General features: G+C 49.9%; 8 protein-coding genes across 8 annotated transcripts; 5 read left to right on the top strand and 3 right to left on the bottom strand.

Annotated features, from left to right (window-relative positions):
* Nucleotides 1-53: 53 nt before the first annotated feature.
* On the bottom strand, nt 54-1,746 carry BJY04DRAFT_159407 (transcription factor SUA7). Its single transcript, XM_073709021.1, has one exon. The coding sequence runs from the start codon at nt 1,430-1,432 to the stop codon at nt 377-379; it is 1,056 nt and encodes a 351-aa protein (XP_073574901.1). The 5' UTR covers nt 1,433-1,746; the 3' UTR covers nt 54-376.
* A 619-nt stretch (nt 1,747-2,365) lies between these two features.
* BJY04DRAFT_214967 (ATP synthase subunit H) lies at nt 2,366-2,912 on the top strand (the record flags this gene model as incomplete). The annotated part of the gene is made up of 3 exons (XM_073715360.1): nt 2,366-2,392; nt 2,461-2,542; nt 2,647-2,912. 3 exons carry the CDS (start codon nt 2,366-2,368, stop codon nt 2,910-2,912), a joined length of 375 nt encoding a protein of 124 aa, XP_073574902.1.
* Nucleotides 2,913-5,506: 2,594 nt separating this feature from the next.
* BJY04DRAFT_214968 (DUF1765 domain-containing protein) lies at nt 5,507-8,987 on the top strand (the record flags this gene model as incomplete). The annotated part of the gene is made up of 3 exons (XM_073715361.1): nt 5,507-6,369; nt 6,422-7,993; nt 8,054-8,987. The coding sequence occupies 3 exons, from the start codon at nt 5,507-5,509 to the stop codon at nt 8,985-8,987; spliced, it is 3,369 nt and encodes a 1,122-aa protein (XP_073574903.1).
* Nucleotides 8,988-9,747: 760 nt separating this feature from the next.
* BJY04DRAFT_181362 (ATP-binding protein) lies at nt 9,748-12,264 on the top strand. The gene is made up of 5 exons (XM_073710189.1): nt 9,748-10,513; nt 10,567-10,932; nt 10,980-11,221; nt 11,279-11,619; nt 11,669-12,264. The coding sequence occupies exons 1-5, from the start codon at nt 10,245-10,247 to the stop codon at nt 12,110-12,112; spliced, it is 1,662 nt and encodes a 553-aa protein (XP_073574904.1). The 5' UTR covers nt 9,748-10,244; the 3' UTR covers nt 12,113-12,264.
* A 322-nt stretch (nt 12,265-12,586) lies between these two features.
* On the top strand, nt 12,587-14,095 carry BJY04DRAFT_181363 (uncharacterized protein). Its single transcript, XM_073710190.1, has 2 exons — nt 12,587-13,038; nt 13,091-14,095. The coding sequence occupies exons 1-2, from the start codon at nt 12,738-12,740 to the stop codon at nt 13,834-13,836; spliced, it is 1,047 nt and encodes a 348-aa protein (XP_073574905.1). The 5' UTR covers nt 12,587-12,737; the 3' UTR covers nt 13,837-14,095.
* Nucleotides 13,756-15,550, bottom strand: BJY04DRAFT_159485 (RTA1 domain-containing protein). The gene is made up of 3 exons (XM_073709022.1): nt 15,110-15,550; nt 14,965-15,057; nt 13,756-14,871 (listed from the first exon to the last, which is right to left on the bottom strand). Exons 1-3 carry the CDS (start codon nt 15,342-15,344, stop codon nt 14,273-14,275), a joined length of 927 nt encoding a protein of 308 aa, XP_073574906.1. The 5' UTR covers nt 15,345-15,550; the 3' UTR covers nt 13,756-14,272.
* A 630-nt stretch (nt 15,551-16,180) lies between these two features.
* On the bottom strand, nt 16,181-19,248 carry BJY04DRAFT_232524 (putative phosphoketolase; the record flags this gene model as incomplete). Its single annotated transcript, XM_073719766.1, has 7 exons — nt 16,181-17,254; nt 17,306-17,401; nt 17,453-18,070; nt 18,123-18,432; nt 18,478-18,630; nt 18,680-18,914; nt 19,086-19,248. 7 exons carry the CDS (start codon nt 19,246-19,248, stop codon nt 16,490-16,492), a joined length of 2,340 nt encoding a protein of 779 aa, XP_073574907.1. The 3' UTR covers nt 16,181-16,489.
* A 66-nt stretch (nt 19,249-19,314) lies between these two features.
* Nucleotides 19,315-21,228, top strand: BJY04DRAFT_181407 (putative acetate kinase). Its single transcript, XM_073710191.1, has 6 exons — nt 19,315-19,965; nt 20,012-20,326; nt 20,414-20,476; nt 20,549-20,621; nt 20,684-21,058; nt 21,114-21,228. Exons 1-6 carry the CDS (start codon nt 19,586-19,588, stop codon nt 21,168-21,170), a joined length of 1,263 nt encoding a protein of 420 aa, XP_073574908.1. The 5' UTR covers nt 19,315-19,585; the 3' UTR covers nt 21,171-21,228.
* Nucleotides 21,229-25,313: the final 4,085 nt, after the last annotated feature.

Raw genomic sequence — 25,313 nt, forward strand, 5'->3', positions numbered from 1 at the left:
TCTAGAAGCACTACGAACTACAGCGAACAATGCCAACGCTATGTTATACAGTAGCGTGATCTAGTTCAGTCGTGAGATGCTATCTCCTTTCAATTTAGTCTCGTTTAACTAAACCTCCTTCCAACGCTAATGTCCTGCAAGCTAAGCTGGATCTGATGCAATAAAGAAACGAAGAGGAACAGCAAAACATATGGCGATTTGGCTGGATAGCACTGGCACCTTTTTTTGGGGGATTGTTTGTAATCTTTGCTCTTTTTCGTGTGTTTGGGTATCCTAAGGGTAGCTTCATAGATCAAACGTTCTAATTAATTGGGAAGAAAAAGGACGAACTGGAAAAGGTGGAGGATCAAAATCCAAAGCATTGATAAAAGATGAACTAGCTAGGAGGCAAGTTCTTCAGAGCACCCTTTCCGTCCTTAATCCATTCTTTATCGACCAGGCTTTCTCTCTCGGCGTAAAGTTGCTTGTATGCGCCACGAATTGTACCATCGCTGACGTGAGCAACTTGAGAGATCTCTTTCGCGGATTTGGGATGACCCATGAGGTATGAAGCCATGTAGATGCAAGCGGCGACAATTGAGAGAGGAGAGCGTCCAGCGAGATTGCCTTCCGTTGTGACTTTATCAGACAAAGCAGAGGAAACACTCGTGACTTGGTAGGGTAGATCGAGAAGGTTGCAGAAACGGTTACAAAGATCACTAGGCTTGGTGGAGGTCGTCGCAGTGTAGGTGTCATTGGGATCAGGAACACCACCGTTGGAGACAACGGCGTTAACACGTTCAAGGTTCTGATTAGTAAAGAACTTCTCAAGAGCCTTGTAGATGCGTCCAATCTCCTTCCTGGTGACCTTGGTGACGGCGAAAATCTCGGTAAAGGTTCGAGGAACTTTACACTGGCGACACGCGATGAAGATGCAGCCTGCGATGATCACATCCTGAGACTTGCCCTTGAAAGCCTTGGCGTCATCAACAACCTTGAAGAGGTACTTGGCGGTGTCCGCTACATTCTTCTGAATGCCAAACCCATCACAGAGAGCACCAATCTCCTTGTACGCAGCAAGCAGAGCTTTGTTCGCTTTCTCACTAGACTGCTTGTTTTGTGCTCTGTACAAATCGCGGACTCGACCAGAACCACCACTGGCAATCTGAGTTTCCAACTGGTCACCGTTCAAAAGTGGATTCGTAGCATCTCCGACACGCGAGGGGTCATCATTGTTCTGATCGTCGTTCGAAAAGGTACGCCATTCAGAATGCATATCAATCTCGCGATCTGCAAGCACAAGCCCGCAAGAGCCACAAACGGTCTCATGCGATCCAGGGAACTCTAGGTTTGGCGGGACCTCCTTGCACTCAGGGCAGATAACATGCGCTGATAAGTTTTTCTTCCACTGGGCACTGGCATCTTGACGCGCTGGTTGGGATAGAGTGGCCATCTTCTTCAATGTTGTGACAGACTCGATTTCTCCTTGATGTTGTTTTGCGAGTTTTGGTCTCGTAGTCGAAAGCTTATCTTTGCGTGTACAAAAACGAATGAACAGCGGCGAATACAGGTTGGCGGCTGAATTCCGTCACAGAGTATGCGAGACTCTCGCTCCCAAGAGTATTGAGAAATGAAGGAGCAGCGGCGCAAATCTCGAGAACTTCTTTTTCAAGTCACGTCTCTGCGACACTGCCTTTTGTGTTCATGTCAGCCCAGAGCCCCAAGAAGATCAGAACAATGAATCTGGTGGAGATAAGGGAGGAAAGTCCAAGCACAGGCTCTACCTGTCCAAGAGCATGACTCAGACCCATTCTACCACTCAATATGTCTCCCTAACTTTGGTAACACACGAAGATGTGGAATAAGGGACAGGATGTCAAGTTCTTCAAGTGATGCTTTACCTTTCCAGACTGGATACCAGATCAAAGAACCGGAGATAAAGCACCTTCGCAGCCGAGAAACACAAGAAGAGATCTGCTGAAACAACTTCAAAGGACCTTTGAAGCCTTGAAACCAGACTTCTCCGACCGCGATAAACCAGTCAAGGTCTCCGTGAGTGAGCGATATCTCACGGACAAGGGGTCACAGAATATGACAAGCCGCCGCCGACGAAGGTAGCAGAGCCGTGTCGATGGTCAAGTTCCAAGACGAGAGAGGCCGTGTGAAACAGCGAGGTGTTGTTTCAAAGGGTTGAGGAAGAGAAGAAAGGCGAGGGGAAGTTGAAGAGTCACTCAGGAAGTGTAGAGCCGCAGGCCGTGCTGAGTCATCGTGCCAAGCCGAAGACTCCCGAACAAACGTCCAACTTCCACCTTCGGCTTCAAGGATCAAAGCATTGCTGTTCTCGCAGATTCTATCCTCGGGTCCTCTCATCCACGATACCTCCAAGATGATGTCTCAGTCTCTCAGGGCCTCGGTATGCTTTTTGGCATCTTCACACCCCTGCCTAAGCTATCAATACCGATTGCTAACCCCCTTTCGCAGCGCACCCTCTTCGCCCGTGTCTCCCGCCAACAGGCTCCTTCTGTCGCTCGCCGCACTTTCCTCACCTCCGCTGTCCGTCAGGGTATGTGGCCTTTGTCTCTACCTTATCCAATCCCTCGAATGCACTGTGTCTATCCGCCGCTGTGAGGGATGCGTGATCCATTGACAAATTCTAACTTCTTATAGCCGACCCGGTCCAGGAACTCTACCTCCGCGAGCTCCGTGCCTACAAGCCTACTCCTATCAAGGCTGGTGATGCCGATGCCCACGTCCAGAAATTCAGCGCTCCTGCTGCCCCCAGATCCCCCGAAGAAGCTAGCCTTGCCAATGAGCTGAACGCCTACGAGACCCAGGAGGTTGAGGTTGAAGGCCAGGCCGCTGCCGGCGAGTCTGCCCCCGTCGAGGAGAGCTGGTTCGAAGAGGAGGAGGATGAGGCTCCCGCTGCCCACTAAGTTTTTCAGATCGTTATACACCATGGTCCGAAAATTCGTGACCGTCAAGACAATGGGTGGGCTTCTGCGATATTCCCATTGTTAAGCCCTGAGAGAACTATGTCTGTAAATTAACCTACTTGGAGCATATGAGTTTTCCTTGAGTCGCCGTATCTGCTCTGTCTAGAGTTAGAGTATAGTAAGACGTAACTCTTGTTTCCGGCGCAGTGTCGGGAAGTTAGGGATGAAATTGAGAACCGATCAAGTCGGTAATAGCAGTCGCGCGAGAAGCGCCAAAAGGGACGCGATCATGTTTCGTTTTCATAGTGCACTGTCTGGACTGAGAGCAAATGATGAGTTGGTTGTGTGACATGTGGTAGTCATTGCGCTGCCCGCGGTCAAGATTCGTAACCCCAACGTCCATAAAACGAGGACAGAAGATAAGGTAATAGGATACTACGTCTTTTCGCACTAGATGCCATTGCGAGGATAGGCTAGAAAGATTTAACCTCGGTCAAGAAGCCAAGCGAATGAGGTATGACATCTCCACAGCTGTCGTAGACCGCTTGACATGGTTCTTCGCTTGTTATACCAGTATTTTGGGGACTTGCCGTTTTCACGCCTCATTCATGCGCGACGATGCATGTGTAGTCTATGATAGTGGTGGAGGGAACCGGTATATCCGAGCTTCATGGCATAAACCAAAGGGCGGGGAAATGTGTGCCACCGACTTGGTCCAGGAAATCGGCCTCCAGCATACCCTGACAACTGGGGAGCAGGAACACTCATTCGACAGCCCTAAAAGGCTAAAAGTCAATAAGACCCAAGCCTGTCAAGTTCCCGAAGCGTTGAAAGTTTCTGGAAAGGGGTGGTTGAGCTGATGGGATGTTGCTGGTCGCCTGGTACACAACAGAGGATTCGTAGTCATTTACCCGAGAGCCCGTACAACATTCTCGGAAAATGACCTGTACTGAGGCGTAATCATGTTGTATATGAGCTCTATTTTGAGCCATTTCGCAACAAGACGTGTGATAAATCAGAAACGGCGTGAGGCAATTCTCTTAGACGGGATATGCGGAGCGAGAAAGGATGCAGTCACAGTGGTAGCATAACCAGCTGTACCTTCCACCAGAGTCCAGCTCCGGCTCCAGCAGCAGCAAGATGACAGACCATGCTGATAGGTTTGTAGATAAATTGTACCCATCCACCTCAGATGAAGCTGACGATAGCACTGGCAGGGAGTACTGTAGGGTCAGCTTGAGCAATCTGTAGGAGCCTGGAGGTTGGTTTGTCGGGAACGTACGTGGACATCTGCAGGTTGAGTCGTTACACTCGCCATGCACGAAAAGCTGTACTCTTATTATGATCCTTGCAGCTGAAGCCACGCTGGGGTACTCGAATTTTGAGTAATCCATTTCATTTTCGTCGAGTCTTTCAGGGCAGCAGTTATAGATCTCCCGACCTCCGGATATGGTGTAATGTAATTGATGTATTATACGTTATAGTACCACTCCAAGTTGCGCCGAGGACTACTGGAGGCTATTGGAAGGTTAAATTGACCATTTTTTGGAAGATTCCAATAATCAGACTGAGATCGAGAATGCCTTCAACGATCAGATTACTATTGGAGAGAAAAAAAAACTCCAAGGCGCCAGCTCTGGTTAGCACCTTAGTGATGTTTGTTTGACTTCAACTCCGCAGTAGTGGCGGTGACCTTTCACAGCCCCAGATCATAATACAAGAGTAAACACTCACCTTTGAACAATGACTTTTTGCGCCTAAGCGGGAACTCTCTTACTAGTCTTGCAACCTTCTGATACTCTACTATTATCTTTATTTCTATCCCTTGAGTCCCCTGGTGCTTCCTTCGTCGAAGACATATGAGCTACTAGTACTAGTACTAGTAGTAAGCTCAGTCAGGTATGTAAAGTATTGGTAATACGGCCTCCGAGTGATGCCTCCTGTGACCTCAAGTTCCTCCGTTTGTGCCTCTCTTCCTACCTACCTATTCTCTTCAGCTCCTCTTGAGTTCATTCCATTCGTTCAGATCATCAGGTCCTGCTCTTGAATAGAAAGGGGGAGGGGTACCAAAGAAGAAAAGAAAGAATCCTTCGTTCAATCTCACTACCGTACCCCTGCTGCCAATTAATTCAACGATCGTTCCTCCGCGTCGATCAACCGCGCGCCTCCTACCTTTGCTCCAGCGCCAGCATTATTCCAGCTAACCCTCTCTGTCCCTAGCCTGCGACAACTCGCCATCTCTTGAAGCGGTGCGCCCTCGTTTTCCCGTATCCCAGCTTCAGCCCCTCGATATTTGTCGAGCACGCCCCGTTCGCTTGTCGCAGTTGTCGGCCTCTGCGCCTGTCCACTTACCAGTGCCCGTCGCCTTCCGAGCACTTCCTTCACTCTCCTACATCGTCTCGCGGCTTAATGGTTCTCACGGCGACCGCTTGCATATGCTATAGCCTCCTTAGATGTTGACGGCCTGTACATGGAGGAGGTAGTGCTATCAACGCAAACAACCGCTTTTGTCCACCCCCGGCCGGGGGGGTGAGCTACACCTCTTAGCATCGCTTCTTACGGGACTGTAGACAGCATTGGAACTTCCTCCGACCATGTCTCCTCCTATCTCCGAGATTTCGACGACACTTCAGGATGACCAGAGTGCGCTATTATCGCGCGCCGCAAGCTACAACAACCTCCCCGATCTACCCACCTCCGAACCAGGATCACCGGGACTTCGAAGGACATTTTCGGATCTGACGTTCCAGAAACAGTCCGATTCTCCATCAAAAGAAGATGTTGCGGCTGGGAAGGATATACTAAGGCGCACCTCTGTCCGCCGTTCCAAGGACAAATCAACCGTTGCAGTCTCTCGTTTCACCGTGTCGACCGACGACTTGACCGATGCTGCTCCTTCTACAGATCCTCCGGAAACCCCCAGTATTCCGCAACACAGACCTCCATCGCCTGTCGCGCGACCATCTAAGGCCCGTGCAATGTCCGGAAGGCTTGTCAGCTTTGCCCGGAAGCCCTGGATGTCAAGCTCGCCGAACCGATCCACCTCGCCCTCCTCCAAGACCTCCCGCCTTCGGACTCTGCAAAGTGAGGACTCATCATCACAGACTCCGTCGTCTCGAAGCTCCGGAAGCTTAGACCTGACACCGATTCCCGATTCGGCTACTCCGTCTCGCAAACGAACGATACTAAACAAACGACCTCGCCGACCAATGGTCGCCGTTGTCACACAGAGCCGGGCAGAGAGCCCCAGCAGTCAGAGCAGTCCATCACCGAGATCACTGCTCGCAAAGGGTTCGCTGGAAAGGCTTACATCGTCTTTCAATGTGTCAACACCGGTCCTGCCCCCAATGTCGAAAACAACCGCCTTTTCTGGGAATGTCTCCGGGGGTTTGGACCCGCCGAGGGACAAAGATGAGCTTTGGAATGCCTTTCGTGGGCTCGAAGCCGACTTTCAGAAGTACGTGTTTTATGTTGTACAAGTTGCGCATTATACTAACATCTCCTGCCAGATTTCAAGCCAAATCTAGTGCTTTAAAAGCGAATGTCATCCGCACCTCACTTTTACCATTTCTAAACCGACCACACCCCTCGAGGAACATTAAAAACTTGAGGCCCGAAGATTTAGACCGCCGAGTGAATATACTCAACAAGTGGTGGACTGGGCTCTTGGACATGCTCAATGGCAAGCACAATCAATCCATTTCAGGTACAGATCGGCCAGTCTACCTGGAAGCTGTGGTCGGCATAATGGCTCGATCCGAATGGAGAATACCATTTCCGATGCTTTCGCTCGATGCACAGCTCTCAAAACCGCTCAAGCACACTGCGACCTCTATCTCAGAGACATCTGAGGCATCTTCGGGGTCGGACATCCTAGTGGAGTCTATTCATCATAATATACGAAACATCTTTGTTCAGAACTTGTTGGCTCAGATGACTTTTCTTGTGGAAAGAATGTCTATGAGACATGCGCCTGCTAGCTTGGTAGCATTCTGCGGCAAAGCTTGTGCTTATGCGTTCTTCTTCTGCCCAGGCGTGGCAGATATTCTCGTCAGACTGTGGAATCTATCGCCCAACATCGTTCGACGGGTATATGCTGAATCCCATGTTGGTAAGAACACTGGTCTTCGCGCAATGACCCAGGAACTTTCGTTGAACTTTCCTCTGGCTGTGCGGTCCTTGTCTTATCATACGCACACAGCGCTGGTCCGATACCTCCGTCAAAAGCCTGACATTCCCCTGAACGTGGCTCAGATTCAGTGGCATAGCCCGTGGGTATCACGCTGGTGCGGTAAAGATACAGATCTATTTTACGTTTTTGTCAAGTACATCCACCTTTTGTACGCTGACGCCATCCCATCTGATCTTGAGAAGAGCATGCACATTTTATCTCCGGGTCTACTTCTGATCCATTCCCAGATTCTTGTCGTTTTGGAAGATACCCTATATAAGCAGTCCCAGACACAGGTGCCAGAAAGCTCCCATAACACCGCAGCAATTACATTCGACGACTTTATTGAGGGTGCCGATGGGTCAGCTTCCGCGCTTCCGCTAGGAACTGCAAATAGTCATCGCTCCATGGCGGAGAACCGTTTAATTATATTACTTCGGGACTATCTTTCCGAGTCCTCACTTGAGCCTGATTACGCTCGATTGTTTTACGCCGAATCCTTTTGCATGATTATGAGAACGACTGCCCAGCGGACGTCCTTATTTGATCACAATGCATGCTTCCTGTTGTGTGACTTTGTCGAGGAGGCAATTCCCATCATTGCGCGGTACTCGAGATTGATAGAGATGGACTTGTTTGACTGGAAATTCTGGCTCGAGGCTTGTCGCCATATGCTGCAAAGTCATAACTCACTGACTGAAGTTCGAGTGTTTTCATTCCTTTTCTGCATTTGGGGTACCTGGACAAGCTCCGAGGAGAGAAAGGCAGACCTATGCCTTGGCTTCTTACTCGACGAACCGCTGTTCTACCATTACTTCAGTCATTGGAGTCCTATGGTACGCGCTTATTTCCATCGACTGCTCTGTTGGAGGCTAGGTAGATTCAACGGAGATCCGTCACCGCTCGACTCGTAAGTAGCTCAATAATCTGTTTGGCAATCACACGGGAGATACTAACAAGAGCTCAATAGTATTATATACGAGACGCTATCCAACCGATTGCAGCGTATTTGGGATTTCTACCGAGCCGTTCAAACCCGAGCAGAGAGCGGTCTCTCTGCACCACTGTCTTCTGCACCGTGTACACCGGCACCAGGGCGTCGAATTATCATTATCCGTTGCGATAATCCATTGTCACCGTCGAACCTCTTTATATCCTTTGACCGTGTCCTTCCTCCAGCCGCTCCTGTATCATCTTCGAACAACACTTCCTCCAAAACAGATGCTTCTTCGGACTCCCAGGCCGCCCCGAAGAAGCGTTGGAACATATTGAAAGCTGTGTTTGGTGCGACTCGATCTACTGAAGAATCGTCACCTACTAGTAGCTCTGACGAGTCAGACACAACAGTCTCTGATACCCCCGCAAGTGCAGAGAAAGTTCCTGAGGCCAGCTGGCGAACCACCAACGGGGATACGTACCGACCCAAAACTCCGCACCAACCCTATACATTCAAATTCTCGTTGGAATGGATGGATCGGCCACAATGGCCTAGTAAGAATAAGCGATTGTGCACGCCATCTCTCCCTGTCGCATCACAGCTACACCTACAGCTTCGAAGGTCATCACTCAGAACAGATGACGACACAACCTCTGACGAGACAGGTGAATCTGAACCCGAGGGCGACCCCGAGGTAAAGGGGATACCTGGTCCAGGCAGAATCGTGGATAAGATCGTGGATAAGATCCAGACGGATGTGGGTCAGAAACCATCGAGAAAGACGAATCAAGCTTTCGGGGTTGATGATAAACTTGCGTCCAGCAAGTATGCCGGTCGAGCTCTTGCAGAATGGGCGCAGATTGTCTCGGAGTGTGACAGCTTCTTTTCCAGGAGGCGCGATGAAGGTGTAATCAATGATCGTATGGTCGAAACCCCAACATTAGGCGTGGAAGGCTTCCGAAAGTAGCCCATCGGCTTGTCATGACCTATCCGCGAAACTACAGAGCCCGCCAAGGAAAGCGACCACTATCCTCCTCGGCATCCTCTCTCTCCCTTAGCATCTTCGGCTCGATTTTCTTTTCTCTCGTTATTGGCATTTCAAAGGGTAATACTGGGAAACATTGACACATTTTCATTTCACATCACTGGGCAACAGCACAAGCATTATACGTACGGATCTGTTAATCATCAATCATCATCTTGTCCTCTTTCGCATCCTTACTCTACCACGCCAGTCCTCGAGTCCCTTGCCTTTCTTTCACCCGACTTGTACATACTCCTGTTCCTCAACATACTCATACATATCACACCATATCATCTCGCTGGCGCATACGGATCGATAAAGGCTTGGCTCTCATATCTCTTTTCGACGGTCTTGCGTTATCCATGTTTGTATCCATTTCAGTTTCATGGGAGGAGCTTTTGGTTTTTGTGCTGTTTTATTCTGGCTCTGAATGCTATTGTATCTTGTTTTGCTGTCATCCTCAAATAGAACCACCCGAGCTGTGGTAGCAGCTACATCGAATGTAGGATGTTGCAATGGAACCGCTTTTCTGAGAGAATGACTACTAGCTGGACAAAATCCACGATCCTTTCATTAAGAGCGGATGCGTTGGCAGCAGGCCAGCAGAGACACGGCAAAGACCCGCCAACTCATCAGGTCATCTCTTCCAACAATCCATCGACTTATTTCATTTTAAAAACTTTGGAAATAATATAAAGAGGAGAACAAAGACACCCGCCACAGTCTCCAGCCGCTGCAGTTCGTGGCCAAGGCTCAAGCAGTACGTAGAGTGGATCTGCTGCAATTGTTGGCTCCATCGATCTGAGGCGCAGCACAACTTGAACGGATTTGGCTCCAACCTGCGACACAATCAATCATCATCGCTTCCGCTTCTTCATTCTCTCTCTCTCTCTCCATTTGTCTGCTTCATCTTCATCTTCTCTTTCTTTCCACTTCCCACTCTTGACTCTCTTTCGTGGCTTCTTGTTTCTGTCGCAAACTTAGTTGGTCAGGTACCGATTTCCGAAGCTTTGCGGCCATCTATCCCCTTAAACCTCACACTTGGCCCTTTTATACGAACCACCCAGCTGCTAGGTACAATCTCAGCTTCAACGCCTGCTTAGCCTACACTTCGTCCTTCCTCTTTACACTCGCTATCAATCGTCTCTTTTTGCTATCATTTTTTATTTGCTCTGTCTATTTTGCGTGTTCCATTTGAAAATGTTCTATCGCAGCTTTCAACGATGCTTCGCATCCTCCACCCGATCGAGGTTAACGCTCCCTCGAAAGTCTGGAGGCATGTTTGCCAGTTACTCGAGCAGAAGCTTTTCGCAAAGCTCCATCCCATCCGGGCCTCCAGATCCAATGGATCAAGCGAACCAAGACGATGATCGACGTCGCGGTAATGATCAGGACTCTAATTTCAAATCAACCGCTTTCAAGATGCTTGAAGCGGCCTTGACTACCGCCGCTTCTATTGCTGTTCTGGGGTGGGTCTTTATCTAATTGACCACAGGTGAGCTTGCAAGCTGATCAACCATAGGATCGCTGGGTTCTCGTACCACAAGTACTACAAGTACCTTATCCTGCAGAAGATGGAAAATGCCTTTGCGCCTGGTGATCCGGCGCTCGAGGTTGCAGGGGTGGAAGTCGGAAAGCACCAGTATCATCATGATGAGCACTGGTTCATTCGAGACGAACAGCCGAGAATTGACAAAATCATCTCCGGCGAAATTCCCGGTCATTACTTCCTGCTAATCGGCGAGAAGGGCACCGGAAAGACTTCCATGCTACTTGAAGCCATGCGCAAGATTAATGGAGATGGGTGTGCTATCTTCGATGCCCACGGAGACCAGGAAATTTTCCGAATTCGACTTGGGAAGGCGCTTGACTTTGAATTCCATGAAGAGTACGAAACTTCCTCATACACCAGAATTTAAATTGACATACAACTAGCTATATCGGCAGTCTTTTTAGTATCAAAGGCCCCAGAGACACGACCGCTCTATTAGACATAGAGCGTGCTTTCAACAAGCTGGAAAAAGTTGCAATGAAAAGAAGGCGCATGGGAAAGGCTCCCCTAATTTTGATCATCAATAGCACACACCTGGTTAGAGACGACGCCAACGGCCAAGATCTTCTTGAGATGATCCAACAACGGGCCGAACAGTGGTCAGCAAGCAACCTTGTGACAACAGGTAAGCGTCCTGCCATGACTTTCGACGTAAAGACACGCTAACCGAACGGCTTGAAAGTCTTCAACAGCGACGACTACTGGGTTTATGAGAGGTTGAAGCGATACGCGACACGAATGGAAACTATTCCGATTGCGGATCTGTCTAAAGGGCAGGCGATGACTGCGCTCAGGAAATATCGACAGGAATATTTCAATGAGAGGTTATCTGATGAAATTCTCCAAGAAATCTACAATAAAGTTGGAGGCCGTCTGTCCTTCCTCAGTCGCGTTGCCAAAGCCCCCGACGTCATGAAGCTGTGTGACAGTATTTGCGAAGCGGAGAAGACTTGGTTTCTGAATAAATGCTGGATCCTTGGTGAAGAGATGGATGATGACGTGATGGACCAGCAGAAATTTGCTGTAAGTATGCGCACAATTTTGCGGATCCCACATACACTAACGAAACTAGTCGGCGGCCATGGTCATGGCGAAAGCCCTAGTAGATAAGGAGCAGTCAATGGAGAAGGTTTACGATGAGGACCGCGGCCATATTCTTCCGGAGATATCTCTCCATGAAGCAAGACAGATCATGACCCGGGCCGACTTCATTCAAAGCTACGACCACGAGAATATATTTACGATCAACTCTCGAGCAATGGTCCGTGCCGACTCTGTGCCTATGCAGAACGCATTTCGCCAAGTATGCTCTTCGCCTGGATTTGAAGAACACCTCGAGAGCACGTTAGACCGGATCAGTGCCATTGAAAGTCTGGGACGTACCCGAGAGCTCACCATCAAAGATTTGTGGGACAAAGGAAAGTACCAGGTTGCGATGCGAGACAACAAGGGCCGTGAATATGGAACCTTTGAGTTCTTCACCAAGCCTGCACCGGAAGAAAAGGGAGAAGATTGAGGTTCAATCGGGGTTTGAGGATGGGAAAAGAATATACGTTTATGAATTGTTCAATCGGCCGGCGGCATGGTGTTTCAGATACCCTGGTCATACTGTACCATATTCTCTTTCTTTTGATGATTTAGCTATAATTAATTATATTTATTTCTTTATTGCGCTACCGCGTACTCCGAACGGTAGTCAAAACCAAACAGAGCTAGGAAAGCTTGTATAGGAGTGGAGTAAGTAGGCGAGGCGGTGTGGCTGACTGTGCAGTGCATACTACTAGTTATGTAGATCTAATCTATAGATCTGAAGCTAAGATATGTTGGAAGGAGGAGTGTTGCTGCAACAGTGCAAACAAACAAGACGAATTGCAGAATCCATGCTATCAATCAGGATTTCTTGGATGGATCTTATCCAGTTGCTTGAACTTCCAACCAAACCATCCAGACTTGCAAGATGACGTTTTTTTTGTGACATCATCATCTATCTTCTCACCGCCTGGCTTTCTCTTCTCTACCTGCCCCCAGCTTCAGCTTCAGTTTCAATGTCTATCCTTCCAAATCCTCCCCCTCCACTTTTGCTTTCAATTATTTACACTATCATCAGGAATTGTATCTGACCCCATAACACAACCAAACTCATGGCTTCACGTAAGAAAGAGGTCGTTGTAGCCGTGAACCCCGAAAAGTCCTATGCCGATATCGCAAAGCAACCACCCCTGCCAAAGACTTTGGCCGAGCAGATTCCTTCGCCGGCGCGCTTCGTGCTCGTCATCATCAGCAGTCTACTGCTTAGTTCCACTCTCTTTACCGTCACGTCTCCCGTCACTCTAGGCTCCCTGGGACGCGTTAGCAGACATCTCGAAGAATGGTGGGAAGTGGGCGGTTTGATGGCCTGGAAGACTGTTGAGGTCGGATTGGCTTGGATTCTTGGATTCGACGGTGAGTCGCACATCCATTCTAGTCGAAATGGACTGTCTCTGATACATCGCAGCACGCGACGTTCTGGCCTTCTCTTTCTTGACCCAACTACCAACCTACGCCCTGCTTTCATCATTCTACGCCCTCCGGCCAACCACAGTCATCACGTCATACGCAATCGTGCTCTTCTCAACCGCAGTGCCGTTCGCCCTCCTGCGTAACCCGAACTTTGTACACAACCTCTCTCGCGCACCCCCAACTACTGTCTCCAACCGTAGCATACTTCAAGATACCGCAATCACCCTCTACACGACCATCGTCGCAACAGCAATCTACACCGTAACGCTCTATGGCAGTTACGAGACCTGGCTCCCCGCACAGCTCGTCGTGTACTTTGAAAGACTCCCTAGTATTGCAAGAGTGCACGCTGGTCCTGCCGGTCTGCCTCTGCTCTTTATCTCGCTCCTCCCAGCCGGCTGGGCAGCTCGCGACTTCCTCTTCGTGAGCTCGGCCGGTACACCCGCAGCAGTTGCTAGTGATGTGGAGAAAGAACGGTCTTCTCCGTCCAGCCAAGGAGAGTACCTCGCCTATGCTATCTACCGAAAGACTTGGGGTGCGCTCTCTCGCCGAACCAGGCTTCTCATCTCCAGGGCTGTGACTCTTGCTACCGTTACGCAGATCAATACGGTCATTCAGGTTGCCGGTACGGTTAACGGCGCTAGCTTTGAAGGAGCCAATTCCTGGGGATTTGTCTGGACTGCAGCGACTCTGGCCGTCGGGGCAATGTACGGCTGGATTGAGGCTGTTGATGGACTCTGACCTATTTTGTATTTCTCAATTCTCTCCTCATTGAGTTTATGCTTCTCAATCTGTGTTAGCCTGGCGAAGTCGGATAGGATTCGTACTGGGATTTGGTACAACTTTGAAGCGAGGTCCAAGTTGTTCAGCATTCGGTTTTCTAATCAACCTCTCTCAATTCCGTGTTGGCATATTCCTTTCAACCAATGAGCTTATGAAGTTTTGATTTGATTTGATTTGATTTCGTGTTATTAAATGATTTCAGGCAGAATATGGGAAATTCGTGTCTAACATTACTCCAAATCGGATCTAAATTCCTCCCGCAAATCAAAGCTCATGCATGGTATATAAACAATCCAACTCGAATAGGCCCAAAGGAAATAACATCCAACATGAATCAGCCGAGGCTAACAGAAGTAACTAAAAAAAAAAGAGAGGTATGTCAAAACAGTTGTATCTAAGTTTGACCACGGAGCTCTGTTGAGCTTCCTTCCTCAACCTCAACCTTGTTTCGGAAGGTCTCCCGGGCGGCGGGCAGGAACCATCCAGGATGGACAAAGTTGAAGATGCCAACGGCTAGGACCATCATTGCACCATCGAGGGCATAGAAGAAGCGCTCCGTAGTGATGAGGTAGCCATCCCACCCCTCAAGCAGCTCGATAGTACGGTAAATACTCCGGATGTAGATGCAGATGACGGAGAAGATCATAGCCGCAAGGAGTGGAACGATAGATCCCATCATAGACTGTAGAAGACGACGGCGGAGGGTACGGCGGACAAAGTCGGCGGCACAGAGGACGAAAACGGTGATGGAGGCCATCTGGAACACAATTCCCGCAACCATGATGTTTGTACCCGGAGCTGTGTCACCGTTTTCCTTGTCCGCTTCGACGGAGGCCATGCCACCTCCGATGGCCTGGATGACGAGGGAGACGATATCACAAGTGACGAAGATCCAGAGGTAAACGCGAGGGCTGAGGACTGAGGAATCGCGGCCGAGGATTTGGATGAACCGGCCAAGAAGAATGTAGACGCCTGCGGTATAGAAGGTGGGGGCTGGAAACGAGTTAGTTTGATGCGTTCTGAGCTGAAACTCAGAGGGGTACATGTTTCATGCAGTGACGCGGACGGCCTGAGGGGTGGCCTTACCAATGATGAGAGTGGTAATTTGCATCAGGAAGGCCTGGGAATTGTAGGGGCACTCCGCTGACCAGGTACGGCCAGCCCATCCTATGACTTCGGCTGTTGAGTTTTGTTAGCGACTGTTGTTAATATAGGACCGAAGGGCACCTACTGAGACTACCAATCGCAAATACAGCGCACCACCATGTCCGCTTCCAGATCATCTGGACTGTCTGGCCGATCATCGTAAGGCCGAAGAGGACGAGGAAGACAATACCCGCTGCGAGAGAGGGTCGGTAACCGTAAGGTGTTTCGAGCCCATCGATATAAGAAGCACAACCAATTCGCAACTGTTCCCGGACTTCAAAAGGGATAGTGCCGTTGGGAAGTAACGTAATGTCCGACATCTTCAGTGCGCAGTGAGTGGTAAGAGTGAAAGGAGAGACAGAGAGACGTGCCGAGCAAGAGAGGGCAGATAAAAAGCTCAGGAGTGTCAGACAGAGCAAGGGCCAATTGGACTGATTTGAAACTAAAGAAAGTGGCCCGGGTGCCGGTTATTTAGATATATAGGAAAGAGACAGCTGGATCTGCAATGCAAGCAGAAATGCAAAGGAGCGACTGGGTCAAAGGCTCATGCAGAACGAGATATCAGATTGAAACGAGTGAGGCTTGTAGGCTTGGCCATGAGGGCTGAAAGTGACTCAAACGGAAGATATGTAGCGAAAGACAGCCATATCCGCTTCCTTCAAAAATCTTCCAACCACGACCCAGCAATGCCGAGTCGGACGCGGATAGATTGGATGGCCGGGGTTCTCGCTGGCTACAGGCTTCGGATGCCAGCGGAGCAGCCACAACTTCCTCGGCTAGGCCAAATATCATTCGGCAGTCCAACACTTAAGTGGGCTGAAAAGGAGCCCACAGCCCTGTCGCAAGGTGTGCTTGAAAACGGTTTAGCCGCCGACGAAAGTTGGCCCGAGCAGGGGTCAACCGGCCGGCGGCGAGAACGTCGTCTGCCCAGCATGGCTTGGATGGATGCTTAACACGGTGACGTCGCTGCTATTGGTGCGTCAATTGCGACTCATCAGGACTAGCAGTATGATGACTCTTCATGTTTGTTTATCATCGTGCAGGGCCAAGTAAAGTTGGCTGAGGGCTGAAAAGGAAGTTAGTTGCTGGAGAGGTACCTCAGGTACAGTAAGTCCCTGTGATAATTAGTATCGCGAATGAGGGGGTGGGACTCGAAAATTCGGCAGAAGGATGACACCTGCATCCATGCTCATCATTATTTGCTCATTGCATCAGACCAGAAGAACACAGCCACGGTCGGTCGGAGCTGAAGTGAAGTTGAGAGTTGGACTTGGAACCTTACAAGGGTGGGAGGATCCATTTAAGGAATCACCGACAACATCACGTGCCTTCAGACGAAAGATACTGTCATCTATAGTTCATGCTAATAATATGTACAGGCTGTCTGTCTCTCTCACTTCCATTCCATTATTCAAATGAGGGCATCTCATACGTGTCATCACGATCTATCCGTGTCAGTATCTCATCACCCTTGGGGATTTTGAAGGACTTTCGACTCACCCTTACGGTTTGCGATAATATACTTGCGTGTTGCAGCAATCTCGTGGTCAAATTCCGAGCAGAGTTCCTGCTGTCGGACCTTGACCCGCTCGTTCCACCTCGCTCCTCCCATGACAGCAGCCTTCGCTACGTGGTAACGGGAGACTCCATTCACGAGCATCATGTCGAATGGCGTTGTGGTGCTTCCTTCCTCGTTGTACCCATTGATGGTCGCCCGGTCAAGGCGAGGACGACCGAAGAGCAAGCTCTTGAGTTCACTCGCATACCCGTGGTAGTTGAAGTGGATGGGTCTATCATTGGTGAAGAGATTGTTAAACGCCTCATCCTTCAGCGCATGAGGGTGTCCTCCTTCATTCTCCAGGATAAATAGGTCCGTTACGTTGACAACACGAACGCGCAGTTCCGGGCATCTCTTTCTCAGGATGGCTGCCGCGTAGATGACCTCGAACATCACCTCGACACCTATTCCGACGAGCACAACATCCGGTTGGATTCCGTCCTCTGTGCTGCAGAACTTGAAGATCGAGGCACCGGCTCTGCAGTGGCTCTCTGCCTCCTCCGGGCTCAGGTACACCGGCGTTGGCTGCTTCGATCCCACCATGAGGTTGATATAGTTGGTTGATTTCAGACAATGGTGCAAGGTCGTCAAGAATGTATTCGCGTCTGGTGGTAGGTAAACTCGAGCAGCATCGGGCTTCAAATTTAGGACTGCACCGATGAAAGATGGGTTCTATTCTTGTCAGAAAAGCAATTTCGCGAAAGCCAATGCGCGTTTTGTTACCTGATGAGAAAACCCATTGTGCTCTTGCCTCGCCCAAGTACTTGTTTCGATATAGTTAAGACTGCTCACGTCCTGGTGCCATGTCGTCTCTTTGGCCTGTTCCCCTAATCAGCTTGCCGAAACGCTGGACATATTATCGCGACTTACCATCTTCGAAAACTTGGCATACTGGACCATCATGGTATGAACTATACCGAGGAAGCTCTCATACGAAGGAAACATGCCTACACGGCCTGTCAATGTGTACCCTTGCATGAAGCCCTGGCACAAGTGCTCGCTAAGAACCTCGATCACGCGTCCACCCTTGGCATTAGAGAACTCATCCCACTGGAAGTTCCTCCCCGAGTGTGCCAATGCATCGCTCAACTTATTGCTCTCCAGCTCGTCGGGGGAGAACAATCGGACGTTGTGAGGGTTTTGGACAAAGACCTGGTCAATAAACTTGCCAATAGCCTTCATTGCACTGAACTGGTCGCCTTTCTTCACGCAATATTCCTTCCAGTCTGGAAGATCCGGCGCTACATAGTTCTTGTAGGCCTCGGGTCGCATGCCCAGCTTTTTGTCATCGGCAGGAATAATGGATTGGACTGCGTCGACAGCATCGCCGGCCTCTGTGAATAGCTCATCTGGCTTGTACGAGGACAGCCATTTCTGAAGAACCTGGAGCTCCTCGTCGTCCTTTTTTGCGTTGGGGAGGGGAACTTGATGAGAATGGAATGATCCTTCAATGAATTGGCCGTGTAGCTCTTTTGGTCCGGACCAACCCTGGGATACATGTCAGCTAACATAATGCTTACTAGGTCTTCGGAGAACGTACCTTGGGCGTCCGCAGGATGATCATGGGCCATCTCGGCTTCATGATAGGCTTTCCGGAGCGTGCTGCTTTTTGGATCTTCTGGATTTCTTCAACAGCCCAGAGCATTGCGCTATGGAGATCGTTGTCAATGTCATCAAGGTCTTCAACAATTCGCACCTGATAGCCGTAACCTGTGAATAGGCAAACGAGTTCTCTGTTGTCCATGCAACCGAAGATTGTACGCTCACTGATCTTGAAGCCATTTACATGGAGAATGGGGAGCACAGCTCCAGATTCGGCTGGATCGAGATATTTGATTGCATGCCATGATCTGATGTAGTTAGCGGACGCTATATCTTCGTTTGTCTCAACTTACGTGGCTGTCGGGCCCGTTTCCGCTTCCCCATCTCCAACTACGCAAGTGACAATCAGGTCAGGGTTGTCAAAGACCGCGCCGAACGACACTGCCAATGCATAACCCAGCTCGCCTCCTTCATGAATGGCGCCAGGTGTTTCAGCATTGATATGGCTGCGGACTCTTGTTAGCCTAGCACTAGTGTTATCCAAAGCTTGCTAACCTTGGTAAGCCTGCACTGGTACTGAATGTTGAGATGAGGTTATGGAGCCCATCTTTATTCGTGCTGTATTCAGGGTAGAACTTCCCTAGCGAACCTTCAAGCCATAACGTCGCCAGCACCGCTGGTGCTCCGTGGCCAGGGCCAACGACATACAGCATGTTCAGGTCCTCCCTTTTAACAAGGTAGTTCAAGTGTGAATAGACAAGAATCAAGCCCGGGCATGTTCCCCAGTGCCCTAAACTTTGTTAGCAGACCCATGAATAGACGGTGGGTGACTACAAACCCAGCAGACGAGGCTTGATATCCTCTGACTTCAAATCTCGCTTCAATAAAACGTTATCTTGGAGGAAGATCATGGCTGGCTCGTTAGCAAAGGTCGCCCTCTCTTATATCAGCTCCATCTCACCTGCAGCAATATAATTCGCCGCCTGACGATACTTGAACAATGCATCACAGGTAGTCTGATCCAACTTTGGCTTCTCGACTTTTACGAGCAATTGATCAACAATATCGGGAACGTTTGACGGCTTCGCGGCCGGATTGGGCCGGTCGATGACTTCTCCAGGCATTATTAGACAGAGTGGACAAAATTAGAAAGTAGATCAATCTCAGACCTAACGAAAACGTTTCCTTTGAAGCTTTTATCTGGTGAAGCGTGGATAATTGCTCCGGCAAGGTCGGCCTCGGACGCCCATACGTCACCGTGAAATCGGTTGACATCACCCCCCACCACCATGACTCCTGCGCCAACCACCAACGCATAAGTCAAGATGGAGAACGTCAGAAGATCAGGGGAGGATAAGCTCGGGCTTTACTCAAAAACCAAGGAATCAGCCCAGTCGCGCCCCGTTTTCTGGACCTTTGTACACGATTCTTCCGACTTACATTGAAACCCCCTCCACCACGATGCCGGGCAAATCAATCCTATCTGTCAACGCTGGCTCTTCGTCGGTCAAGATCACCTTTTATACCGTTGAGAGGACCCCAAAAGTTATTGCAAATGCTCAGATCTCTGGAATCACCGCGCCTCCGGCGACATTCAAGTATACACTGGGCGAGAAGGAGCGGAAAGAGGAACTCAAAGACGAGATCAACACGCCGCAAGATGCATTCAAACTGATCTTAAAGCGCTGCTTCTCGGATTCCGACTTTTCAGACGTGGCCAGCAGCGAGGATCTAGCATACATATGCCACCGAATTGTCCATGGCGGAGACCTTGACTCCTCGGTAGTGATTAACGATGAGACATACCACCAACTAGAGCAGCTTGAGGATCTGGCTCCCCTGTAAGTCCCATCTAGCAATCTCAAGGTTGCTCTAACACAACTCAAGACACAACTTCTCCGCCCTCGAAATCATCCGCTACTGCAGAAAAGAGCTCCCCAATGTCCAGAGCGTCACGTTCTTCGACTCCTCCTTCCACAAGACAATGCCCCCTTACGTGACGACATATCCCATCGACCAAGAAACCGCCAAAGCCAACAAGCTCCGAAAGTACGGATTCCACGGCATCAGCTACTCATTCATCCTGCGCTCCGTTGCAAAATACCTGAACAAACCTGTCGAAAGGACAAACCTGATTGCCCTGCACATTGGAAGTGGCGCTTCCATATGCGCCATCAAGGAAGGGAGATCCATTGATACCTCGTAGGACCCCGGTACCCCTTGCTTGATATCCCGCTCCGGGGAGAACAGCCGACCAGTCGTAACTCGAGTGCTGACTTCTTGCCCCAGCATGGGATTGACACCCCTGGCTGGATTACCTGGCGCCACACGCAGCGGCGATATTGATCCATCGTGAGTACTGTGCTGCACTGATCCGCGGTCCGTGCGCGCCCTTACCTGGATGTGAGCTAATACCGGTTTAAGACTCGTATTCCACTATACAAGTGAGGCGGGGAAGCTCAGCCCTGCAAGTACCAAGGAGATGCACATCAGTACTGTATGATCCGCCAATCGCTGCAGCTACTGCAGGTGCAACATTCGGCTAACAGGCTGGCACAGGCCGAGGAAATCCTGAACAAGAAATCGGGCTGGAAGGTCCTCACTGGTACGACGGATTTTGCACAGATTGGTGTTGAGAATCCCCCAACGCCACAGCATAAGCTTGCATTTGATATCCTTGTCGACCGTATCGTGGGCTATATCGGCAATTACTACGTCAAACTAGACGGACAAGTTGACGCCATTGTCTTTGCGGGCGGCATCGGAGAGAAAAGTGCACTATTAAGGAAGGCCGTTGTCGAGAAGAGCCGCAGTCTTGGATTCGCTGTTGACGCGACGGCAAATGAGAAGGGGTCCAGCGAGAGCGAGACGGTGGTTGATATTACAGCTAACTCAAAGGAGAAGCGAGCCCTGATTTGCCAGACTGACGAGCAGGTAAGTTTCTGTCGAGAATCTGTGCTTGGGGGTACTACTAATAATCTCCTTACAGTTTGAAATGGCATACAGCTGCATCCAAACACAAGGTCTTGGAAGTGGACTTCGGTGAGAAATTAGATATAAGGATACATTAAACCATCTCCAATATTAACAATATCAATATTCGATAACTTAATGGTAATGGAGGTCGAAAGTACCTCGCTAGATAAAAGGCATCAACCCCCCCACACATTTCATACTCCGAAATATATCTCCAACACACCTAAAACACGCAATGCAGAAATATCTCCAACAAGAACAACCACCGAAGAAAGAGAAGCAGAGCATGTCCAAGTCCGACCATCAAAACTGTTACAACAAAAGCACCTTCCTCGCCCACCTCATCCCCTGAGTTTCAAACCACCCCGTCCTTGATCGCATCACGCCAAGCCCCATCAAAGAGATGAAAATGAAATCAATCAAACTAGTCTCCGTACTTTTGCCAAATTGATCTATCCAGATTCCACACCCGCCTGGCCTGCAAAGTCAGACAAAGGTACCTTGAAAGTTCGTTCGTTCACTTGATCATTAACATCACGGGACTCTTTGTCCTTTGTCCCAAACCAGTAAACCTCGTGTTAGCGCTCTCCAACCGCCGTCGCAAGATCTAGATTCTTCTCCCGGTTCCTGTTGGATCAATTCCAGAACCCACAACCCGCCGCCGGACAGACTATTCGGAGCCGGAGGTTGAACGCCTAAATGCTAAGCCCCTGATGATCTGATCGGCAAGAGAGGTGCGCAACTCCGAAACTCGGTCTCCTATCCTGCCTCACGAGTCACTACTGCTGGTGGCCGGACATCGATGGTAACTCCAGTTTATGGAGACGACGTAGGGCATGGAACGGAGGTTCCGGACAAAGTACAGTACCAGCCGGCTGGGTGGCATAATTTCAAGAACGCCACTGTCACGTCTCTTCGGGTCTACATTGGTCTGTCTGACCTTGATCTTTGTTCGTGGAGGAATGATGGACGGAAAATCGTAGGCCGGTGGCATCATAGGAAAGACTGTACGGGGTAAGGACGGCTCAAAAATCGATGGCCAGGAGGTTGGAAGGAACAAAGAAGCAACCACCGTGGTCTTGTTGACTCCAGGAATTGGAACTTTCAGATTCGGAAGGCTACTTTCATTCCGCGCCGCGGGCCGAAGCGGATTGAAGGTACCGTACTTTGTCTCTAACCTCTTTAGCAGTCCTTGATTCCGTAAAGTGACCTTCTCGATCTGCAACGAGCCTACGACCTGCGACCTTGGGGCCAAAAAATACAAGACGAAAAAGACGGCCCCCCGAGCGTCGAATAGAACAGGGGCCCACGGTATCTGCTTGATTATCGAAAGGTTCCTGAGGATCGGGACGGGCTAATGGAGAGATCAGCATGCAGGGCTCTTTGAGTCTTTGGTACGAGTATGGAGTACTATGCAGTATGGAGAGCGACGACCTGAAGCTGATGAGGATTAGGAGTACATGCTATACTTCTGGTGTAGACAAGAGTCTTCGATACGGGTGTACCAGTTTCTGCTGCGATATGAGAAGACGGTCGCCTTGCCAATGCAACAGAATATTGTAATCAATCACCTTCTGAAAGCTGAGGCGTAGGCTGCTAGAAGCTGTATGTAAGCATACTCCGTGCCTAGTTACGTAGGTAGGTAGCGTCTGCAGTAGCCTGAAGACCCATTAACACGTATCGAATGCCCAACATCCATGACCATCTACCAATCGAGCTAAACGTTTTCAATACTATAAACAAGAGTCTCCGATTCGCATGGAAACCCACATCTAATGGCTGCAGTCTGAATCATCCCGCATAGCCTCTGACATCTCCAGGTTACTCCAGAAATAATCTCAGTGACACGAGGGCTGAAGCTGAAGCTGAATTTGATGGCTGAAACATCCAAGTCTGGCTGCCACGGTGAAGTGCAACAGGGCTCGTGATGGCGCTCGTTCTACGGGCCGAGATCAGGTCTACTTCAGGATATGGCCCTGTGTGATGTTGAGGTGCTGACTATCATCCGTCACACTTTCGCCCGTAGATTACCACTTCGTATAGAACGAGTCGCGAAGACCGGACCGCGAACCGCAATCACTACGGAGATCTCCGTGACCGACTGGATATTCTATCACCCACCTATATCGCCAGCCATTTTCGCAGGAACACCTACGAGCAGATCGGCTCTGGTGGGTGGGCGGCTATATCGGATAGTCAAAAGCACAAAGGTGTCCCAGGAGACCGGGTGAGTGCGTGGAAGGCGTCTGCAGGCTATTTTCTTGCCGATAGACGGGCCGACACTTGATAGTAATTGTAGGATTTGTTTTTCTTTGAGAATGATCACGAGGCGAGGTTTGAGGACGCGGTGGAAAAAGTAAAGATGAGACGAGACAGTTTGCGAATTGAGAGTCAGACCCTCAGTGTCAGATATCGCGTGGTTGAAGGGTGTCGAGTGGGAGGATATGTCAATTTCTCTGAGGATGGGGGCCATTCTTCAGGGTATTGTTAGGAAATAATAAGATACTACCCACGCCAGTCCGATCGGGCGCAGAGCGGAGAATTTATCTTGATTTCGATTTTCGATGCATACGAACTCTGATGATTTTGTCTTATGACAGGTCGATGACTGCCTGCCGACACGTGTGGCTTGTGAAGCAGAGTCTCAGAGACGACTTGCCAATTTCCCCCTGGTCAGTGCGACAACTCGCTCAACAGATGTGATCAATCCCACGAGCATAGTCAGTATCTTGATTTTGGACAGCCACCAAGATACGCCCCGCCCCCCTGCTTCGATCGCATATCTCACTCGCAATAAACCTGCAAGGTTTGCGCATTCCTCACCTAACCGCGATCAGACCTCGCGCCTTTTCAGCCTCCCGCCCGGTTCCCTGTCGGATCGGTAGATCGCCTCTGCTTGGAATCTGCAAACTGCATGCATGAATGTAAATCACCCATGCGCCTAAGCGCCTCGCCGGTTGTACGAGCAAGTACCGCTCCGAAGAGCTAGCTCCGATCTGGCGGAGTTGGTAGCTCTCAGGCCTCCCCGGTGGATTGGTATCTGATCTCTTGCAGACGATGGAGTTCCGCTTGCCGCTTGCCCTGTGAGCCTTGGAGTCCAAACCAGAGACCTGTCAGCGTGATCCCTTTTCCCAATTTTAAGCTTGAGCAATGGTCCCCGAACTCAAACATCCCCGAACTTGAGCTCATGCGATCAGCCGAAACCAGATATCTGCCAAGTGAGTCATGGTACGTAGAGAGAAAATGGTCGAGACTGAAGGTCGCTCTGATTTGGACTTGGGTGCCGGCTGTTGAACGTCAATCAGAGGCGAGTCTTTGTGCTCAGAGTCGAGAGACCTGCAGATGGGACTAAGTCGAACGGGCGCGGCTGTCATTTTGAGGTCATCTGAACTATTTGCCACTATTATGGATTGCTCTTTGATGTCAATATGTTTCGCGAAGGAAAAGGTACACCGTATACGACGTACCGAGCAGGCAAGTACCCCATGGGCGTCATCTTTCCTATCTCGGAAAAACCAGCCAAGTGATAGTGCTGCAGTAGCCCCCGAGCCACGACGATCAGCTCCCCAATCGACAATTGCGCATCAGGAGAAGGCGATCCCTCCTGCAGGAGCCTAGTCCAGGAATGACCTTAGCGGACTGCGGAATTGTCTCCCTGCCAACCCCCCTAAGCTGGAGCTCTTCGATCTAACCAGAATCACCCGAATTTGGCCCAACGGTTGCTAAACTTCCTGGAACTTTGTTGCATTCCGGTGTTTCTAGTGTCGTTCTAGCTGTACTGAATCCTGGACTCCTTGTATCCGGATCGTACTCCGCTGACCCTGCCTCAAGAGTTAACTGACACTAGTCCCATTCCTGATTTGGTGCCGTTTCATCTCGTCGATGAGGATAACATCGCGAAATGATTGGTACTTTTTGAGGTGGCTTGTAATTTGTGGAGAAACCAGAATCCTTTCGAATTCCAAGTAATTCCAGTTTACGGCAAAATTGATCACATCTAACCGTCTAACGGTCCGCGAAGTGAACCATGGAATGAAAAGAGATGACCGCCCGCGTGGGCTTCCAGAAAATCGCATTGGAAGTGGAAGAGCCCGGATACCCGCTGGGCTGCATGCTCCTCCGTGGATCCTCTCCTCAGGCAACTGTAGTTGGACAGTTTTCTGCACCTAGTGGGCTTGATGCATACACCAATGCAGGAACAACCGCAGCCCCG

The sequence above is a fragment of the Aspergillus karnatakaensis genome (genome assembly GCF_047715665.1).
Source record: "Aspergillus karnatakaensis strain CBS 102800 unplaced genomic scaffold BJY04scaffold_8, whole genome shotgun sequence".
In the NCBI taxonomy this organism is placed as follows: Eukaryota; Fungi; Ascomycota; class Eurotiomycetes; order Eurotiales; family Aspergillaceae; genus Aspergillus; species Aspergillus karnatakaensis.

Bases quoted from the DNA above. Each gene is read 5' to 3' on its own strand.
- BJY04DRAFT_159407 (XM_073709021.1), bottom strand. From the start codon at position 1,432: ATGGCCACTCTATCCCAACCAGCGCGTCAAGATGCCAGTGCCCAGTGG.
- BJY04DRAFT_181362 (XM_073710189.1), top strand. From the start codon at position 10,245: ATGTTCTATCGCAGCTTTCAACGATGCTTCGCATCCTCCACCCGATCG. The intron at 10,514-10,566 runs GTGGGTCTTTAT...GATCAACCATAG, and splicing joins GCTTCTATTGCTGTTCTGGG to GATCGCTGGGTTCTCGTACC. The intron at 11,620-11,668 runs GTAAGTATGCGC...TAACGAAACTAG, and splicing joins TGGACCAGCAGAAATTTGCT to TCGGCGGCCATGGTCATGGC.
- BJY04DRAFT_181363 (XM_073710190.1), top strand. From the start codon at position 12,738: ATGGCTTCACGTAAGAAAGAGGTCGTTGTAGCCGTGAACCCCGAAAAG. The intron at 13,039-13,090 runs GTGAGTCGCACA...GATACATCGCAG, and splicing joins TTGGATTCTTGGATTCGACG to CACGCGACGTTCTGGCCTTC.
- BJY04DRAFT_159485 (XM_073709022.1), bottom strand. From the start codon at position 15,344: ATGTCGGACATTACGTTACTTCCCAACGGCACTATCCCTTTTGAAGTC. The intron at 15,058-15,109 runs GTAGGTGCCCTT...AAAACTCAACAG, and splicing joins ATTTGCGATTGGTAGTCTCA to CCGAAGTCATAGGATGGGCT. The intron at 14,872-14,964 runs GTAAGGCCACCC...ACTCGTTTCCAG, and splicing joins AATTACCACTCTCATCATTG to CCCCCACCTTCTATACCGCA.
- BJY04DRAFT_181407 (XM_073710191.1), top strand. From the start codon at position 19,586: ATGCCGGGCAAATCAATCCTATCTGTCAACGCTGGCTCTTCGTCGGTC. The intron at 19,966-20,011 runs GTAAGTCCCATC...ACACAACTCAAG, and splicing joins CTTGAGGATCTGGCTCCCCT to ACACAACTTCTCCGCCCTCG. The intron at 20,622-20,683 runs GTATGATCCGCC...AGGCTGGCACAG, and splicing joins AGGAGATGCACATCAGTACT to GCCGAGGAAATCCTGAACAA.